Source organism: Erpetoichthys calabaricus, chromosome 1, assembly GCF_900747795.2.
Source record: "Erpetoichthys calabaricus chromosome 1, fErpCal1.3, whole genome shotgun sequence".
NCBI classification, from domain to species: Eukaryota; Metazoa; Chordata; class Cladistia; order Polypteriformes; family Polypteridae; genus Erpetoichthys; species Erpetoichthys calabaricus.
Window position 1 is genome coordinate 49366280 of NC_041394.2, and position 22053 is coordinate 49388332.

Sequence of the window (22053 nt, forward strand, 5' to 3'; positions counted from 1 at the left end):
GGCAAAGCTGGAGCAAAACCTGCAAAGGGTACCAGTACAGCACAAAAGCCACTGAGGATCTGTGAGGCATCAACCCTAATGACTGCCATTTTCATGTCTCTTTTTTTTTTTTTTAAATATAATGTACTAGAAGTTTATCATTTCAAAGTTATTACAGCCAGACAGCATTTAATGTTAACTAAAGTTATTTTTAACTAGGTACTGATGAAATAGGCTTCTCACATATTAGGAATCCTACAATCAGGTTTTCAAGGCTGATACTTATCACCAATTTCATGTTACTTAACTGGCCGTTTCAAATATTTTTAAACCCTTTTTTTTTTTTTAATTTAAAAAAAAGCTTTTATACTAAGTTACTACATAACTAGAAGCATAGAAATGTGTTCTAAAGTGCTAACTTTGGTAGTTTTATAATTATACTATAGGCAACGGAAGTTACCTTTTTTATTGACAGTGACCATAAACATACTCAAATAAATAAAATTCCCTTTAAATGCATACTTTTTAAAAAATAAAATATGTATAGGAAATATTTATCCATAATATAAATGACATACAAGAAACTAAAATGCTTCTCATAATTATAAGCCTTCATATTGTTTATTTCTTCTGTAATCCACTTATCTAAATCAAAACTTATATAAAGCAAATAGTTTTAACTATTTGTCTAACAAAAAATATATAAGCTCACATATTGATTCACTAAAGCTTTTTTGCTGTTAAAATATACATTTACTGTATTTATATAGGTGCTTTTTGTTTGTTTTTTTTTCAGTGTACCAGCTAGACACTCCTAATTCTTGAGGTCTAAATATCTATATATGGATTATAATTTAAATTATGCAGTACAGTACTTGTTTCTTATCAAAACCTGTACTTTATGACACACATGAACAAATCAACAGTACAAACATTTCAAAAAACCACAAATCTATCAAATGTTCATAAAATGTTTATCAAGAAGATACACGCTTAACAAATTTACAAGTAAAATAAGCAAATTTTGCTGTTACACGAGCAAGCCTAGTGTTTACTAAGTAGCAATTTCAAATTCTTTTTAGGTCTTCTTTTTCTAATTGAAAATGTAAGCTGCTGTACTAAATACAAGCTCACTCACCATCCATTTTAATTAAAGGACAAAATAAAAAATGTCTGTGAATTCATTAATGTAGCTTTTCTTGCCGCTTGTCTAACTGCACAGCACAAACCTTCCAATTCCCTTTTCTCAGTTAAAAACTCCAACTTCTTTAATGTAAAAAATCCAATATTCCGGTCTTCTCTCTCTCTAAGATGGATGGATAGATGATATACTTCATACAGTTTCCTAAGGAAAAAGAGCCCAATCTGCCCTTTCTTATATACCGTATATACACTTGGATAAGTTCTCCCTCGGATAAGTCAGGACTTGATTTTAAGTATAATTTCTAGTATTTTATAACGTCGGAAAACTCACGCTATTGGTCCAAGAGATTATAATATGCTAATGCCCACCTGAGAGAGTAACCACGGAGCACACTGCCTTTGTTTTCTATGTGGGTGCGGCAATGCGCTGTATCAGCGCGTGCTCCAAACTTCTATCTCTCTATTGTGCCTATGTGACCACACAGTAATACCCGAACTATTCCAACATTTCCACTGGCTTGTGTTTTTTGTATCTCACATCCTCATACACCTTTATTGTAAGAGCATCCCTTATCGATCAGATCATTCGATTAGAAGAAAATATGAAGCTGGTTTTAAATTAAACATAGTTGAAGTAGAGAAAGAAATTGGTAATTGCGCTGCTGCAACAAAATTCGATGCGCCTGAGAAACTGATCCGAGATTGGAGGAGGAAAGAAGATGTTTAAAAAAAAAAAAAAAAATTAAGTGTCCCATTTCTGAACGGGCGTATAAGTCGGGGTCTGATTTTATGATCGTTTTTTTGGGTTTCAAGACCAGACTTGTATATCAGTATATACGGTAGTTCCTCTGTGTAACGACACCAGTACAAACTCTCACTGATGTGGAACACAAAGTATTTGTGGAAGAGCACCACCTCTATATTCATGCTCTAAATCAGTGGTCCCCAACCTTTTTGACAGCAAGGACCACTTTACTAGAAGCAAATTTTTCCAGAGACCGGTTTGGGGTTTAGCTGGATGGTGGGGTTGAGGATTCAGGGCGGGTTCGTAGGGCAGTTTTATACACAAGTTATAATGCAGTTCGAATACTTTTGCAACCCAAGATTTTTCTTCGTTTTTTTTTGCATATAACAAAGACATATGCATTGCATTTGTCATTCCAACAGATTGCACATCACAAACATTAACACTGTTTGTGTTTATTCATGTCTGTCGTTTCTATAGGAGGGTGACAATGAGTTAAATTCCAATGGATGTTTTTCAAATGTTGACAAGCAATAAGCAAAAGGTATCACTGAAAACCACAAAAAAACAAAATCAGCAAAAAAAAAAAAAAAACAGTACGAGGAAAGATCGAAGAAAAATTTTTTTTTACAATGTTTCTGTTTGGGGATCATTGTGCAAATGTTAACAACTGAGCTGCGACCACAGGTCTAACTGCTCTGCGGATGATTCATTCAGGCATTTCAAGGTCACTTCATTGTAATGAAAGTATCTGCTGAATGTACTTCGTAGTAACGAGATTTCTATAGACTCATCTCATATGGGGAAACTGTCGGGACCATAAAAATACTTTGTTGTAATACTCTTTCACCTCAGTCTCTCTCTCTCTCTGCACCGCTGCAAAGCCCCGCCCGCCAAGCATTCTTTTGAGGCCCGGCTGTCAGACGGCGGCGGCCCGGTAGTGGGCCGTGGACCGGGAGTTGGGGACCCCTGCTCTAAAGAGTGACCGGACACAGGGGCTCTTTTGTGCAGCAAAAGTTAACAACTAGCTCCATAGTTTTTCTGATGTTAAGTTGCAGATAATTGTTTTCTATTTTAGCTTTGTAAGTTTCCTTATTTTCACTCAACTTTTATTGTTTACACTCACTGTGCATCCTTCAGAACCTTGTTGTCACTGGATTTGAATGCACTCTTTTTCTCATTCAGGGTATGTTTTAGCTCCTTAGTACTTCAGGGCTTGTTGTTTGGAGAACAACACACTGCCTTTGAGGGTACCACAGAGTTGACATAAAAGTTAATATAGTCTATAATGCAGTGACTGAGTCTGACAATATCATTCTCATTTGACTCACACTTCACACAGACTTCTAACTGGGAATGAGATGAATCAGGTTGTGATCAGAGCCAGTAGCATACACTTAAAGGCATGTTTAACATTTGAATATAGCTGGTCCAGCATCTAGTGAGGACATCCCACTATGTGCTGCTTACAGAGAAGTCCCCAGGACATGCCCAAAGGATATTTAATTTTCATCTGCTCTGGGAATTCATGAAAAGGAGTTTGGCATTGCAACCATGCATATGAAAGACCGGTATTCTCTTTTCAAGTTGTTTACATCAGACAGAAACTTGACCATAACAACCACAAAAAGATAAGAGAATAGGGGTATTGATTAAGGATGTGAAGCTCAAACTATCCAAATTTAAAATAACCAAAGGGAGCAAAAACTGAGTGCATCTTTGATGAGAGTTTTTAGTTGAACATAAGTAATATTTCTTCAGTTAGTATTTACCAAGTGGTAAATAAAGGCATCCCTGTTTGACAAAAAACACCTCATACAGTATAACTGGGATGAAGGATAGTCCCTTACCTGGCTGAATGGCCACTATGAAATGCTAATGCAGGTAGATGCATATACTAGCTGCAATGGGTCATACTCCCCTATCCATTCGAGGAGAGCAAATAACAGATGGAATGGGAAAAGCTGCCTTCCAGGAAGAGTCGCTTCACCAGTATAATAGATGGCAGTGCTCCTCTATTCTGGCTCCAGTTTGGACACCCACATGGCTGCCTGGGATTTGGAGTTCAGCTAGGCACCAGGATGGGGACACCAGGAGGCACTGTACGGAAAAGACTCTAATAACGTACTGCTATTGTGTCTAAACTAGAAGTGCTTCCTGGGTGCACTGTTCTTGCACTGGAAGTGCACTTGGGTCAGTCAAAAAGGGAGCCATTCTGCCTCTCCCTGGGAGTTGCAGTCAGGTGTGGAAGAAAGACAAAGCTCACCTACATGGAGTGGAGGAAACAAAGAAAAAGTTGAAGGAATTTTACTGTGCTTGCGTGAGTCTTGTAATAAAGAGCTTGTGAAAGGTGTTTCATTGAAATAAAAGCACTGAATTTGAACTTGGGACTTGTCTGTGTGGATGTGTCTGGAGTTTGGGGCTCTTATAAGTTACAGGGCACGTCTGGATTCTCAAAATTAAATGGACAAACTTTCCAACTATATTTTCATATAAAATTAGATGCTAATGACCATTTAATCATTTGAATATGTTTTGGTGCCCTCAATTCTAATCACTCTTTTAGCCGAGACAATTTTTTTTCACACAAGTTTAATCAGTATTCATATTTCATCTATTAGAACCTGATAAGAATTAGAGGTAATGACTTTGTCAAGGTAAATGTCGTAAGATAACATTCTGAAACCCATTTAATCCTGTTCAGGGCTATAGGAATGCTATACTGGCAGCATCGTGCACATGGGATGGACCTATTATGAAGAGGACAACAATACATTGCAGTGCACACTCACACAGAGAGGAATAACTTGAAATCATTAACGACCCTAAAACACACTTCTTTAATGACGTAGGAGAAAATCAGGAATATAAGGAGAAAACCTCCATGCAGACACAGGGAAAATGTACACACTCTACACTGGCACTGATCAGGTATGACTTTCAGACCTAGGATGCTGGGTCTCTGAGGGAGCAGTGTTAACTACTGCACTACCATGCTCCATTGCTAAAGGTTAAATACACCTAAAATACACCAAATAATAAAATCACAAAGAGACTGGCTACATGTGCTGCAGAGGTCATGATAATATGCATGCTGACTAACTCTGTACTACAGTTGATTACTCTGTTATGGGAATGACAGCATTTTACATGTAATAGTTTTCATGCAATTGCAGTTTTGAAACAAAACTATTTGCATAAGAATAGACTTGAGTGTAGACTAATTTTAGTAATTTCTATATGGAGAAAACATCATTCTAAATACTGCTTTTAAAGCTGATAATTACAACTCCAAACAGAGGAAGAGACCTCTCAGGAAACCACAATGAAGTACAATTGCTACATTATCAAACCACCTAACATATGTTGCAATAACTGACATATTTAGCTCAGCAACAGTTAATAGTCAAAGTTATAATTTAAGCTGATCCAACATCTCAATCACCACTTTAAAAATATGAATTGACTAACGAAATAAATAAATAAATAACAAGAGGCATTAACTCATCTCAAAACCTTACACTGGTTATTTAATGCCGTTATTTTCTTCTGACAATGGTGTCAAACTGATGATATGTTCAGAAGTCCAGGGTTCAAAATCTGGTCCAGACACAGATTATTCTTTCCATGTCATGGTTTCCTAAAACCATGAAGATGTGTATTTTAGTTTGACTGTCCATTCAATGTTAACCATGTATGGATGTTTGGACCCAGTTTAGAGTTAGGTCCTGCCTATGAAAGGCTCCAGATTAAACCTGTTCAGGAATATGCAGACTTGGAAAACTCTAACATTCACATAAGGGTATGATACTAGATTTAACAAATAATTCTTTGTCCAGACCACACTATACAGCTCATAACAGAATTGGCAGAATAGAGTCATGGCTGCCAGTCTGTGCCAGGCTCCAAAACGAAAAAATTATGTGTAATGTTATGTTGATTTCATGGACTAAAAGCAAAATTCTTCCATTTTCTCCCTCCAACTTTTTTTATTATTTAAGAAAGATAAACATATTTTTTTTTCTCTCTCTCTCTATATATATAATCATGAATATTCTTCAAATGTTCCTAACGGGCAGAATTTAATGAAAGCAACTGAAAACTCTCTTTTGCTCTGTGCAACAAATAAAAAACAGAATATTGCATAAGACACAAGTGTATTTTAAATGAGACATGCTAATTAGAGTCCATGCAAACTGTCCTAATATGAGTGACTGAAAGTGTGAAAGTGAGAGTGTGCCCTGTGAGTGATAGGCACCTCATACTACATGACCATAGAGCTAGATAAAATGGATTTTAAAATGAATTAACCATTTTTGCTTAGTATTTTAAACGTATTTAACTTTAAACCATGCCTTTACAAGAAGGGACTCCCATTTAGCCTTACAATACATTGTAAGTGGCTGCATTTACTGTTTCTGCGGGTTTATTATTGATTGGTACTTCATTTTGGTATTGTAATGCGATACAGGTTATATTTAATCAAAAGAATCAGGCATATCAAATTAACTTTGAGTACCAGGGTGTACTACTCATTGACAGAGTAGTATTTTGTTAGAGGTAGCTCACATTTTCCTTTACAAAAAAAAAAAAATGTTAATTTCACTCAGTTACTGTACTTTTACTCATTCTTTACCAGAGTTTTTTGCCTTTGATGGAAGCTGCTAAGCCATTTCCATTTAATCCTCGGCTGGTGCAGAAAACAAGAAGCAATTAAGGGTTCTGAATATTAACAAGTAACTAAAATTAAATCTAAAAAGTATGATGCCCTAGCAGCAATAATTGCCTCATAATTAGGCAATTATCTACAAAATAAGCTGTTACAGCCAACCAGTACAGAACCTGAAGACCCCTGGTTTTTAATATTTCTAAGGTGGGCATGATCCCCACCCATTATTTAATGTAAATCCAAATTGCTTCTCTATGTGCAGAGTTGACTTTTTGAGCATAAAACAGAAAATGTTTTGCTTTTATTAAAAATCCATTATGAAGATTAAGCATTTAAAAAATATGACGTCTAACTACCACAAAAACAGTGTGTGCTCTGTAAATGTTGGCATAATAAATTATCTTTAAAAACAGCCTTCCCTATTAACTTTTTATTTTATGGCACCCTATGTGCATAGCATTCAGAAACTGTATTCACAGCACATTAATAAATACAGTTTATGTCATATGAGGAGATTTTTAAGTAAAACAAACTGGCAGATGATAAGTTTGCACTACAAATCATTAAATTTTGGAAGAATATGTTAAGAATACATTTTTAAATACCTCAAGCATCAACTATAGGAACAATTTCCAGTCAGATTTTTTTTCCAAAATATTATATACTATATAGACCCCAATTTTCAGCACACACAGTCCAACATTCTATAAAATGATAGAATGTCAAAACCACCTCTCAACATGCAGTAAATCAAACCAATATAAAGTAGTGAATGTTAAATTGATACAGTAATATATTTGAATTTATAAATACACACAGGAAATATGCACCAGCACCCACATCCTGAATTCATCCTGGGTTAGTGGCAAGAATAGGCTCCATACCTCCAAGATAGGGATTTGGATCAAGTTGATTTGACAATGTTATGTTACACGTGAAAAAGTGCCTATACCCTAAATTGGTGACATGGCATGATATTTTCATGTGTGTGACATACATCAAGCATAGAGCAGCATTTACCAAGAAAAAACAGATATTAGTAAAGCAAAAACTGTTAATGACCATTTCAGTCTGGTGGGAGAAATATTTAAAAAAAAACATAGCCCTGCCACCAAATATTCAATTAATAAATTGATTCCACAAACAGTTCTGAATCTGCCAATATGGACATCTTCATAACAAAGGCCCAAATTCCATGTCAATTCTTGAACTGGCATATGTAGAAGGTGGGAGCTAGTTTTGACTCCGATCACTTTTTTCCTGACAAGTATTCTGACTCACTACACATGTTCACTTTGAATTGAGATCAGATTGAAGGGGTTTTAAACCAAACTGGATCAGGAAGAAATTAACAATTGTTACTCACAGAAGATTAATCAGAGCAAACAAACCAAAACAAATACACCTTTTTGAAAATGGTAACAAATGAAACATCTAATAACATTTCACATCACACGGTATATGGGTAGACTTAATCAATGCCAATGCTTTCTAACCCTGTAGTAGAGCATGTGAAAGTGCAGAGAGAAAACAAACAAGTCTCTCCTTATTTGAATGCTTTCAAAGGCACTGTATACAATGAAGAACAATGCTTTCATTTTCTATATACTGCTTGATTGTCACTTCACAAGCTAATAATTCACCTTCAGAAATTTCCTTTAACAACTTCATTCTGGGAGGTGATTAAGAATATTTTTGCTTGCACACCTACCAGCACTCCTGTGTTGTCAGTTTACTATTACATTCTACCCGATAATTGATGAATTTCTAACCCTGTCACATAAAATGTGCTCTTACTATCACATGTACTAAACTTAATTGCAATGACAGAGCAGTGTAGGTGCATTTCCTGGTCATATACAGTATATGAGACTTGGGGCAAATGTTTCTTTAGCTAATACTGATGCATATGTCTGTGTCTTGCAGAAAACCTCCACATTAGCCTATCAAGTAAATAAGGCTTGGCAAAAATCCTCCTCTACATTTTCACAATAAGAAGGTCCCTTAACATATTATTATTGGGCACTTACTGTTAGAACCTTCTATCCAGTGTGTACTTTGTAAGGCAACATTAGTAATACACATACAGTATGGTACAGATTAAATATGGCATCAGCTTACTTTAAATCTGCTTTTTAAACTCATTTTTTTTGTGTGTTAACATTGTTGAACTTGTTTTGAGGTTACTGCGTGGACATTTCTAATATCTTAGTCACGTGGGGATGTTATGTATCACTTAGCTATATTCGATTATGCTTGAGGCCTGTTTGTAAAAATTGTAACCAGGCAAACAAGTGCATTCCTCTTAATGTGGCAGCATTTGAGTATGTCTGTCAAATTTGACTTCCGAGCGAGCTACAGTGCCCTATGTAATGCCTGCGACAAAGAAACGTTTTTCCTTAATTCATCTCTCTGCTCCACAGTTTAAAATGACAAATCAAACAATTCACACGTGATTTAAAGTGCACATTGCAGATACTCATTTAAGGGTATGTGCATACATTTTTGTCACACCATGGAGAGGTTACAACACTTTTTATACATGATTCTCCCACCTCAGGGCACCACAATGCTTGGAATATAGCAATGGCAGCTACAGTACATTACAGCAGTCAAATTTAGGACTTTGTTGCAGATCTCTTTCAAATACCTGTGTTCAATCTGAACTGAATAATGCATGCACACAGGAAGATGAGTCTTTGTGACTACTAGTATCATTTTACATTTTTATAATGAAGTATGTGCCACAAAACATGCTCTTCATTTTACATTAAATACTGTTTTGAGTTTTTAGTTAAGACTTCAGTTTCAGCAAAAATCATTTGCATTATGTCCTTTACTGTACCAAAATGTGTGTATATTTATTTACTTAGTTACTTATCTACCTATTTATGTATTTATTTATTTATTTAATGAGCCTCAGTAAAAAGCCAAATTTCCCCCTGGGAATAAACAAAGTTCTATCTAAACATTACCACACCCATTTTCACTTACAAAGTAGATCTACTTGAAGTTGAAGAGTCATCAGGAAATGCAGGGAGCTGCTGTGTCCACAGGATAACAGAAAGACAATTTAGATGATTACTGGGGTCAACAGAAAATTGCATTTTTGTCCAAAAAGTTGGAAGTGGCAATTATGAGTATGGGTGATCACAGGGATAGTAATTGCATATGTCTTCGGAATAAATTACAGTATAAAAGTAGCACTAGAGCAGCAAAAGATATTTCCATTTTTGGGCAAGTATCATGGTATTGATTTTCCATTGGCTTGAATGAAGTTGTCATTTCATTATAGAAAATGTCTAAACGATGTACACAAACATTTTACTTTTAATTTTTTTTTTTTGTTAAACTTTTGCAGTACTTAAAAGCTTCTGTAATTTGATCTGCAATTCAATGTATTTGGCAAAGTCTTCTGGATGAATCCCATTCAGTATTTGCTTTCAATTTATCTGGGAGAAACCGATTTGAAAATCCCCCCTCCCCGTCTTCAGCTAAAAGTTACTGCTCAACCAAAGGTACACATTACTAACAAAATCCTTAACTGAAATCCTTTCAGAAGTGGTTCATCACCTTCACAAAATATCATATAAAGAGCTCCATTAGATGATAAAGTACAGCATGGGAATTAAAGCAAAAAATGTTTATGCAATACTGTTGGCCGTACTTGTACTAATGGTCATACTGTACTTACTGCTGTAGTAAAAGAAATTTCTATGAGGAATGAACTGCTTTGGTAGATCATGCCAGCAATAAATAAAATGTGTATTCACTATTCAAAGTTCTCTTATTAGCTTAAAACCACCTAAATGCATGTCACTGCTTTCACTCAGCTACTGTGCAAAGTCAGAAACTCCCAAGCCTGTCTGAAGTACACTTGTGGCCTGGATCAAAATACACAGAGTCTATTTTCTTTTTCCAAAAACAACATTGGGTCTAATTGAGGCCCTGGTTATTCATACGAATATTATGTGTTACTTATTATGAGAATGTAAATCTACTTTCCTTATAAAGGTTCTACAAGTCCATAGTACAACATGTATGGCATCCAGAACAAAGATAGTTACAAGTTTACCTCTGAAATGTACCTTTCTTCTCTTTCATCTTGACAAAAACTACAAATCCAACAAACAAATACGCCAAATGAAGAACTGAATACACTGCTTTACTGGCAACAGGCTTTCTGTGTTTAAAAAAAAAAACTCATACTTTTTTATTATGTTGTAAGCTATAATAACAAAAGAAATGCTCTTGAAACAATTAGAAATATTTGACAATAATAGGTTGGATTGATGAGTGGATCTTGGAAGAAGTTTGCATTCTATCAGAAAATGCAGCATGAGTACTTCAGGTCATCTACGCATCAGCAGAAACTGAAGTAAAATGGATCATGCAGCATGTAATTGATCAAAAGCATTCAGTATATGTAAAGTATGAAAAACAATGACCAAAGGAAGAAAATCTGATTTTTGAAATTGCTAGATTAAGTTAAAGGCCTACATCCCACAGAAGTATAGACTCTGGATTGTGTTACAAATCATGCTAGGAATGTTACGGTGTAGAGACGTTTGCATGAAGGAATTAGCCAAAACTTGCCCGTTTTTTGTGGAGGCTATTGCTCATAGTATTGGAAGCAATAAGCACTGCAACCACTTGTAGAATCTAGCAAGGCAGTTCCTCTTTCAAAAAGGGACACTGACATTTAGATGGTAAAAGAAAGTACAAGGTGTGACAATTTCCAGAACGGACATATAGTGTCGCCCGTCTTACAAAGTACTACTGAAGCATTGGTGCTGCTGAAAGTGGCGTATAGTGAGGATGTTATGAAAAAGTTACATGTCTTCCAGTGGCATGAGGGGTTCACAGTGGGGTGATAAGATGTGAAAGACAATGCCAGAAGTGGATCATCCATCATGACAACGCTCCAAAGCCATGATGTGATCAGTATTTATGACTTTTTGGCTAAAAAATTAATTACCAAATAGGATCATCTTCCGTATTCTTCTGACTTAGCCCCTTGTGATTTCTAGCTCTTCCCTAAAAAAAAAAAAAAACTGCCATGAAAGCACAAAGATTTTCAGACATTTCTAGCATCCAGTAAAACGTGACAAAGTAACCCAAGGGTATCCAGGAATAGAGGGTCAGATATCCTTCCACCAATGGCAAGTATTGTCTAAACTAAATACAGTATATAGGTGTGGAAGGAGAGTACTTCAAAGGTGACAGTAGCCTCTAGTGTACAGGTACACACATTTTTTCTGTAGGTTTATTCTGGTAATTAAATTGTCACACCCCTTTACATATATCTGTAATTTTCAGATAATGTCACATTAGCATATTTTCTAATTAAAGGTTAATAATTCTTACATGGAATTTTACAATTTTCTTAGACCTTAAGGGTTACTGTTTTGGTCTCTGGAGCTAAAGGGATAGCAGGTTGAATCTCAAAGCAAATGTCTGCCGTAGAGGCCTGCTTATGTCGTAACAGGCTGTCCCTGTCCCAACCACAGTAGTTTTGCACTGAGCCAGTCTGCCAAGCTTTGCTCATTCACTGCTGTTTTCTTACTTTTCCCATGTTTTCCTGCCTGTTGAAATAGTGTAACGATTGGAGAAATTGCCACATCCACTCCTTAAAAAATGTGTAGTAACAAACATCACAGATGCTCTTCAGGATAATGAACAGCACTGTCACAAAGCAGAGCAGAGCTGAAATCCACTAGGATATTACTCAACATGATCAAGCTAAATCAATTGGAAAATACAGGTAGAAGTAATCTTTTTTTTCTTACCACAAATAAATAAACACTATACATGGAATGATTTCTTTAACTCAGTGCAGCTCTTGAAGACACTGCTTCACCATTACCGTTACCACATTGCATGAAAACTGTACTGCATGATGGGAGTTTTGGACATTCTACACCTTAATATATTTTTGAGAAGCTTTGTCTTTTAACATTTTGGCTGACACTGGAGCCAAACAGATATGAATTGATTTTGCCTCTTGTGGTTTCATTTCCTTATTTCTTTACACTATTAAAGACACCTAATTTAAAGTATTGGAATACTTTTTTTAATGGAATACTATTTTCTTAAAAAAATGGGTATTTAATTACTCAGGTATCTGTGCCCATCCCCAGTACCTACACAGATGAATACCCAGGAGGTTCACACCTTTTCAGACACCAAACCCAGTCACTTTGCTTAGTATGCAGTATGGCCTGCTAGACAAAGGGTGGAGGAGCCACATTTCAATGGAGCTCTTGAACTTGAATCATGAATGCTATAATACTGCATGGCAGATGCAAACCTTTTGTGTAATCATAGAAGAGATCCTGGAAAAGGGAATCCAAAGGAAATGTATATTTCAGAGAGAAATGAAGAATTGCTGACCAGAGGAAGAAAGCATGCATGGATAATGAGATGAGGCTGATGGGTATGACCAAGTGTGAAGATTTTCCCAGAACTACCCAATAGGCTGGATAGCATGACAGTGTTCTCAGGGTGTTCTTTATCAAGTGTGACTGAATACACATATTAAAAAGAACAACTTAAAATACTGCCAAGAAGACACCTTGCAGTGTCTCCAGCTTTGTATTAAGCGTACAGTGCAGAAGGCTAAGCTCCTGCCATTCCTTACAAACATATAGTTGGAAAGAAGAGTGTGTATACATCTGCATGTGTAGTGAATCATGGTCCAATAGACTAAGGTTGAAAGTTTTACACTATGCTAAATGTTGTTTTTTAAGAATTTACTGCATTTTAAATAAAATTCCCATATGTCCACATTTCAAACAGATGTATGATCAAATTTATCAAAGACTGTGTGTCATTCTTTCAGTATTTAATTCGTGGCTTCATTTAACAAAGAACTTAACAGACTGCCAAGCTAAGACCTTCATCAACCTTAATACTAACAGGACCACAGAAGAACACATTCTTGATCATTTCTGATTAAATTCATCAAACTCTGGGTGCTTCATTCACCAAAATCACATTAATAACTGGCATTGTCCAAGTTATTGATAAACTGAATCTTCATTCTGAGCAGCACTAAAAAGAGAAAGGCTGTTTATTTATTATTCAGACTAAGAACAAGTTAAGCAACATTAATTAATTATTTAACTATACCGTCAAAAAAACTGACAGCTGCAAAGTTTTCGACTTTGTGAAGCTCATCCAATAAAACAGTCTAAACATAAAACATAAGGAGGAGGCCTGTAATCCTAACTTCCCAGCATCCCATTGATAATGTGTTTATGAAAAACTCCCGTATACACATACAAAATGGATTCAGAAAACCCTACCAGTTAAAATGTACATCTCATTGGTCCTGACAGATCTAAGTGGACAGTGTATTTGTTTCTATTGCTACAACATGCAAAAGGAGTGACTAACCCAGTACATTTTCACTGTCATGTGTGCCTTGAACACTTAACTAAGTTCTTTTTCCCAATTCTAGTATTCAGTTGTTTCATAAGTCATCCTATAGGCTTTAAACTAAAAATAAGAGAGAACCAGCCACCTCATGCCACTTTACAACAACTCATAGTTCATTTTAGAATTGATTATTTTTCTCAGGTTTTATCTATTACTTTTACAATAAGATTTTTCCCCAAATATAACAAAACATAACACCTTATACTGCAAGTCCAGCTAAAAACACTTCTTCATAATAATCCTCAAAATCCACATACCATGGCATTAGTGAGAAAATAAAATAAGAAGGTCAGTGAAAACTGATTTCTTTCCAAACTCTTAAAGTCAGCTTTTCATAGTACAGTATAGTATATAACATTTCACTTAATATCCACCATCATTGTCATTTTCATAATCTGCCTATAATCAAGTTAACTTTTCATTTTTTTAAACCTGTATTTTTCACCCCTTGAGTTTCTTTGCAATGAATAGTGCTGCAAGTCACTTGTTTTCAAGTATGCTCTATAAAATTCTTTGAATGGCATAAGGAAACATACACAGGTCAATGTCTCATAAAGAAATGATGATTTTTCTGAAATGCACATCTGTCCTTGCATTTATTTTTAATGCCAAGTCATGTGCAACACACATTCGGTCAAAACGTTTTTCCTGTAATTTCTGTCAGTAATTTGCTCAGAATTAAAGGTGTGCCCACATGAAAGTACATCCCTTCATTTCAATGGTTCCATTTTGCTGCTAGGAAAAATCTGCCCACAGTACTGAAAATGAGAGGACACCTTTGCAATTGTAAACCATTTGGTTCCTTTCTCAGTGGAAAAACAGAACACACATACAAATTGTAAATAAGACTATCCTACGACTAGCACAGCAGCACTATATAGCTATCATAGCAGCTGTTCAAATAAACCCAGAGAAACAGCCAAACATTTTCAATATACCTACTAGCAAAAAGTACCTTTTGCTTTAAAAATTGCACTTCAGTACTGGTATTAGACTAAGTAAGCTTATCTATTTTACATAAATTATGACAAATGGGAAACAAAAAAGTTTTTCTTATCAAAAGAGAAAAAATAACACAGCTGTAGCAGTTGAATCTGTGGCATTCAACTGCAAGGCCCTAAAACAGAGCAGATTTATCCTACACTGTCATTACAGGAATGGGAGCGGAATTGTCGTGAAGTTTAATTAACCCACACAAGGGTGAAGAGCAGACAGAAACAAGTCTGTGTACCACTTTATCCTGCATCCAGGGAGCAAAAGCCAACAGCCTATGGCATTAACACTTTGTATCGCCTCAACATTGTTAGTTGGTGTTGTGCACGGTCTAAGACCCCGCTCATCATGCATGAAACTCAAATCCAAAGGTTATAAGTATACATTAACAACTGACTAAAGCAGTAAGCCACAATGGAATTACATCTAGCATGGGCTGATTGCGTTGATGGAGAAATGATGTTAACAAATTGAGGAAGCCTTACAAATGTCATACAATTTGACCGAGAATGGAAAATAAGTCTGAAAAAGTAGTATCCACACTTAACAAAAGGAATAACACTTACCCACTATGCCTTTCCAATTGAAGCACAATGACCATAATGGAAAAGTGAATCCTTCTCTACTTTTCCAAATAAACTACATAAGTCACTGTTGCACTTTAATCTTTAAATGGTGGCCTCATGAATTGATAATATAGTGCAGAGAGATAAATCCTTATCATCTAGTACTGTTACATCCAACACCATTTCAGCAGCAGTGAGCTCGAGTGTCAAAAATGGAGCATCTGGTGCAGGTCTCTCTCTTATTATGTATAGTAAATCGGGCCTGGGTTAATGGACCCGTATTTCTTTGTTGTCTCTTCATCCTCTATTTCAGAGTCCTACTTAGTATACTGGAGTTTTTCGTGAACAGATAGCATGACTGAACATCTGGTAAGCCAATCTGTATTTTCCATTCAATAAAATCAAGTTTACCATGGTGCTGGAGAATGGTAAACATGCAAGTAAGAACTTCACTATACTCAATACCAGTACTACTACTACTACTACTACATATGCTACCTTGGCAATGAATCTGGAGATCAAGATCAAGGAAGCATCACAGTAACATTCCAGATAGCTGTTTTCAATTAAAATCTACAGAAAATGCCTTTCATGCTTTGTTTCATTAAGGCAGCAAAGACCATTAGCAAAGCATACCATCAGTGGGCTAACAGAACTGCCGATTCCTACCAATCTGGCTGAGGTTGTACTCTGTCTGGAAAACCTTCTATTGACATTTTACATGTTGTCCACATAAACATATGGGATTTCAGATTTCCTGTCACAGTCCAATCATTGACGGCCAGGATATCTGAAAACTCACAATCGTCCAGGTATACATGAGTGTGGCATGGAATGGTCTGGCTTTTAATGCAGGGATGACCCCGTCTTATGCCCACTGCAGCTTGAATAGGGTTCAGTTTTTCCTGATAATATAACAAAAAAACAGGATGAATACTGCAATACATATACGGATTACTGAATACAAAATCATGTCAACCAATCCCCAGCTGCTGCACATTCTTCCCTTAAAATGTTTTTAGTAACAGCACTTACATTTTTCTAAAGAAATTTCAGTAGAAGGCAGCATGCACTAAATGGTCTGCAGCTTTGTATAGTTTGTGCACATAATTGCTTTAGTTTCAGCATTACTTAATGACTTAATCAATACCAAAACAAAGCAGAAAAAGCTAAAGGATTTAAGGGTTGGCAAGCATTAGGGAACACTCAAAAATACTTACAGATTGAAAAGAGAATAGATTTATCATCTGACAACTATTCAGTTGGGGCCACTTCAGTCAGTCACTCATTTTTTTAAAAAAAAGAAAAAAGACTGACTAAACAAATAAGATCAGACACACCCTGCTGGCAGGATGCCTTGTCAATGTCCTTTTACATCGCCACCCTAAACATTGGATACAGGTTCCTCAGCATTCACGTCAGTTGCCTCACTGGTTAGACTTGATCGGCTTCAGGCCATTAGTCAACACACTATACTGTGCCCTAGTAACTATTTTTTAGTGCCATCCATGAAGGACAGTGGCAGAAGAGTGGCAGAAAAGTATTCCACACATCTTGAAGAAACCAAAAATATAACATTTAGTAGCACTGGCCTACATGAACCACAGCACAAGCCTCGTAGCATCAGTTCAACAATAATAAACACATCTTAAAACTTCTGATGAGGTCACTGCACAATTCACACAAGTCACACCATTCACTGAATTGTGCAAACACGGGTTTGCATGCGTACATACTGCTGAAGTTTATTTCCAAATTTAAGTAAATCATTTAGGAATGGGAAAGGCATCTCAAAACAGCTGGGCCAAGAATGATTACAATGAAACAGTCTGCATCAACTTCATCTGAACATGCTATTTCTTTTAATAAATATTATGCCTAGATTATCACACTCACATTACATACATAAGAATACTAATCTACTAAGAGAAGATATAGTGCAAATTAATAATGACAAGGAGGACTACTAGCTTTGGCATTACATTCCACTAATAGTAGATGCAAACAATGAATAAGCAACACACAAATTCAAAAAAAAATATGGAGGGGCAATGTAAGACAGATAAGTATGTACTCAAGAAGAAACTGCTACATCGGAGGGCAGCCTGCACTGGGTGACATCATGAAGAGGCCCATCGTTATTTGGAAACGTGGAGCGCATCACATGCTGTCACCTCTGTCTAAGTGCCACTCAGTCAAACCCTCCTGTCAGATCACAAATGAGCCCAGAAATTGGTCCTAATGAGAAAACCAGTCATACACACCTTCTGCAAGTGTCTCCTCCACAGTAACCTGGTGGCGACCAACGCTGAACACTCGGCCCACATAGCTGCTCCCTGTCACGGAACTGCTGCATCCTCCACCTCCTGCTCCGGAACCGGGTCCCGATCCGACCTGCTCCCGGCGCGAGTCAAAAAACTTCTTCATCTCTTCCGGGAAGGCAATTCCAAGCTCAAAGCAGGAATCGATGCAGTCAAAATGAATGAGATTAGAGAGATCGCAGACTGTGCCACCGCTGCCAGTGGGTGATTATGTCGTCTGTGTTACTGGATGGATGTGCACAGGTGTAAACTAGCACCTGAGAATCGCCCCAACGATCTGAAAGCGTAGTTTTAGCCAGACGTGATGAAACAAATATTCACCCTTGCTACGGCGGTTATACGATCCCGACTAACGCTTGTAAGCCACTGCGATGCAGATGTCCCCAATTAAAAAAGCCGGTGGCGGCCAAGTGCACAAGACAGGACTGTTTCTCCTGCCCGCATATTCTCTCGCACGTCTTTGGACACCGAGTGAAATCAAATGATGTCATATAAAACATACAACGTGATGTCCGTGTAGCTATTTCTCTTTCAGTAACTGTCAAGAATTCAGACTCTCTCACTAAGAAGGGCCGAGGCGCGGTGCTCCACTGCTTGGTCCGAGCCGTGTGGTGCGGCGGCCGGCAGGCAGCAGTCCGCTGCTGTCGATGCTCTGGAGCACTAGCTTGCCCCCTCCAGCCCTGCCATTTCAATATGGCACACTTTATTTGGTTTTAGGGAGACGTATAAATGTATCTGTCAATACACACACCCCCCTGCCTCGCCCGTTTGCTTTGCCTGCGATTGCAGTTCTCTGCTTTCCGGTGTTCCTGATTTTTGCGGTCTGGGTGTCTCTCGCTATTCCAGCCAGGCTCACTGGTCCAGCTTTCTCTGTGCCCCCCCTCGCGCTCGCCCGCTCGCTCGCTCTCGAGGTTTTAATGTCTGCTGTGCGCTGAAACCAGCTGAGCAACACAACCCCCAACCAGGAAATAAAACCGACAGGAAATACGAGCGGTCCGGGAGGAATAAAAAGCGACATCAAAACCAACAGCGGCTTTAAAAAAAACCTTCTTGTCAGGACTTACGCGACAATTTAAAAGCAGGTATACTTTGTATTAATAACGATAACAGAAAATTCCATTTGATAGAAGGGGTCCTGATCATGTTGCATGATAGGAAATGTAGTTTTACATGCGCGTTAGAGCACAGACATCAACGGCATGTAAAACTACAATTCCCTGTAAAGATTTGCAGGAAATGCGTCAGCACGCAGGAACCAGGCCAGTTGTTTGGTCGGCTTCCAGCTTAGAGGACTGCTCTCAGTATACGTGTTAAAAGTATAGCGATCTCGATTGAATAGGAATAAATCCATCATGCTTTATTCATATATGCGTTATGTTACGTTATTCTCTATTTAAGAACGCTTTGCTTAACACGCATCCGTTTTGCATATTTGCTTACTTTGCTTTTTTGCATGGTCTCGTTTGCTTGTCATTTAGGACGAGAATGCCGGTGTTTTTTTAGTCAACTGCTTGTCAACCTCGCTGCATTCCTGCTATTTCAACTAACAGACAGTAGTCGCCGTTTCACATTCTTGAAAATTAAATCCGTTCAGTTCCGTTATCTGATGTGTTACAGATGGCCAAGCTTTATAATCTGCTGCGGTTCAAAGCTATCTGGGCGCTTGCAATGTTTCTCAAACTGTGAGTTTGGGTCGCGGACATGTTTGTGAAGGGTTGCCACGATTGTGTAGTAGTTCCCGGTGACGCTACATATCGGTGGTGGTTGACGTGGTTCTCCTTTTTCTGTGCAAAATTCTTTGAGCAGTAAGAAGAGCGCAATACAAACGTATTACGCGAAGCAGTAAAATAAGCCGAGTTCATCCAAGCGCAAGTTCTGTTCCGAGTGATACAACCTCCCTCCCTTTAGTGTAGTATTTAATCCGTTGACGCAAACATAGCGAGCCTTTTATTTGTAAGTTGCGGCAATAAAAGAAGTACCCCCCACGATATCATCTCCCCTCTAACAACCAGGGAATCAATCAAATTGTGATGAACAAGTAGGGACAACACGTTTCTGAAAAGGGGGGAGATGAGGACATGACAACGACAAAATTATGAGGTAAAGGCACCGCGGCGCTCGTTTGAAATGTCAAAATTAAAATAACGGATGTGACGCAAAAGGTGATGATTATGGGCTGTTCCGAAGGGCCGATGATCACCTAGCCCTATGGTATGTTATACTGTATATTAAAAGCGCGTTCAATGTGGACAAGTGATCGTTGCTTCTTCTCGTGTTCCCAGTTATGCCATACACATAATCTAATTCCGTAACTGTGGTACAAAGAAGAATTTGCATCAAGCTTAAGATTTGCACATTATTGGGCCATACATTTCTGTCTACCGGTAGTGCGAAAAACATCCATCCATTTTCCAACCCGCTGAATCCGAACACAGGGTCACGGGGGTCTGCTGGAGCCAATCCCAGCCAACACAGGGCACAAGGCAGGGAACCAATCCCGGGCAGGGTGCCAACCCACCGCAGGACACACACAAACACACACCAAGCACGCACTAGGGCCAATTTAGGATTGCCAATCCACCTAACCTGCATGTTTTAGGACTGTGGGAGGAAACCGGAGCACCCGGAGGAAACCCACGCAGACACGGGGAGAACATGCAAACTCCACGCAGGGTGGACCCGGGAAGCAAACCCGGGTCTCCTAACTGCGAGGCAGCAGTGCTACCACTGCGCCACCGTGCCGCCCTGCGAAAAACATGTTGTAAGATAATTGTAAGAACATCAGAAAATACCCAAAGGCCGAGACAGGCTGTAGACATTCAGCACAATGTCAGATGGTAGAGTTAAACATTTAAAACTGGACTGTTTGCCGAATTATTCATCAAAGTTGATCCTATTAACAGTATAAAATACAAATTGTGTATATAATGTTTTGGAATAAGTTAGCCACTTTGTTACTCAGGTTGTTAAATTGTTAAATAAGATCTGGGATAAGTTAAAGTATAGAAAAGTTAATTTAGGAAAATATATTGTTTTATTATTGACAACTCATTTCAGTAATGCTATTTTAAAATAAAAACGTTACGCTAATTTTTTTGACTGGTTCATTCCTTATTTGGCACCAAGTCAAGTTGGGGAGCATGCACTGGTACAGTGCGTTGCCGCACCCACCACACGACGAAACAGCTTGGGATCCTTTCATCGGATTGGCTGGCCCAGCACTGTTTCACCCCTGGAATGGCCAAATGGGGGAGGCAGCTTGATGGATGAGGTCTCCAGGACTCTAAAAATATCCAAATCTTATTATATATGATATCATCTACTGTTAAATTCTGCTCCATACTTGTAAAATTTTTATTTTTTTTACTTCTAAAAAACTTTTTATTTTATACTGTATTCAGAATTTGTTCTGTTCTGTGTATTGTATTGTATTGACCCCCTTCTTTTGACACCCACTGCACGCCCAATCTACCTGGAAAGGGGTCTCTCTTTGAACTGCCTTTCCCAAGGTTTCTTCCATTTTTTCCTACAAGGTTTTTTTTTGGGAGTTTTTCCTTGTCTTCTTCGAGAGTCAAGGCTGGGGGGCTGTTAAGAGGCAGGACCTGTTAAAGCCCATTGCGGCACTTCCTGTGTGATTTTGGGCTATACAAAAATAAACTATTGTATTGTATTGGAGCCTGGTTGGTAACCCCCTCAGACAAACACGTGGTCCAGTCCCACCCTTGGAAATGACCTTCTATCTGCCGCAGCCAGGTGTTACGTGGCCACCCCTTGTCCTGCTCCAGCCACTCAGGTCCCCAACAATGAGGATCCTACAAGCTGTATCACCCTCGGGGAATTGCGCCACATGGCCGTAGTGCCATGACTGACGCTCCCTCACAATGCAGGTAATGTGCCTCATTCAGGACTCCATGAGCAGCCGCTCATTCGATACAAAGTCGAACCAACGGTACCCAAGGATTTTCCAGAAAGACACAGTACTAAAGGAGTCCAGTCTTTGTCTCAGGTCACTGGATAGCATCCATGTCTCGCAACCATATAGCAAGACAGGAAGCACCAGGACTCTAAAGACTTGGACCTTCATCCTTTTGCATAAATAACGAGAGTGCCACACACCCCTTTCCAGCAACCTCATGACCTCCCACGCTCTCCTAATCCATCTACTGACTTTATAGGAAGAGTCACCCGAGACAAGAA

At 38.1% G+C, this 22053-nt stretch overlaps 1 protein-coding gene across 12 annotated transcripts in view; it reads right to left on the reverse strand.

The window, feature by feature from the left end:
* The window catches only part of aak1b (AP2 associated kinase 1b), a 142985-nt gene extending 123969 nt beyond the window's left edge, over window positions 1–19016 (reverse strand). For 5 of the 12 annotated variants that reach the window (XM_028799090.2, XM_028799093.2, XM_028799109.2 and 2 more), the window contains exon 1: window positions 17800–19012. In XM_028799090.2, coding sequence (XP_028654923.1) covers window positions 17800–17962 — 163 coding nt within the window. In that variant the 5' untranslated portion in view covers window positions 17963–19012. Of the gene's footprint in view, window positions 1–17799 lie in introns of all 12 variants that reach the window. The other 7 variants (XM_051924040.1, XM_051924053.1, XM_028799099.2 and 4 more) reach the window with 5 other exon arrangements.
* Window positions 19017–22053: the final 3037 nt, after the last annotated feature.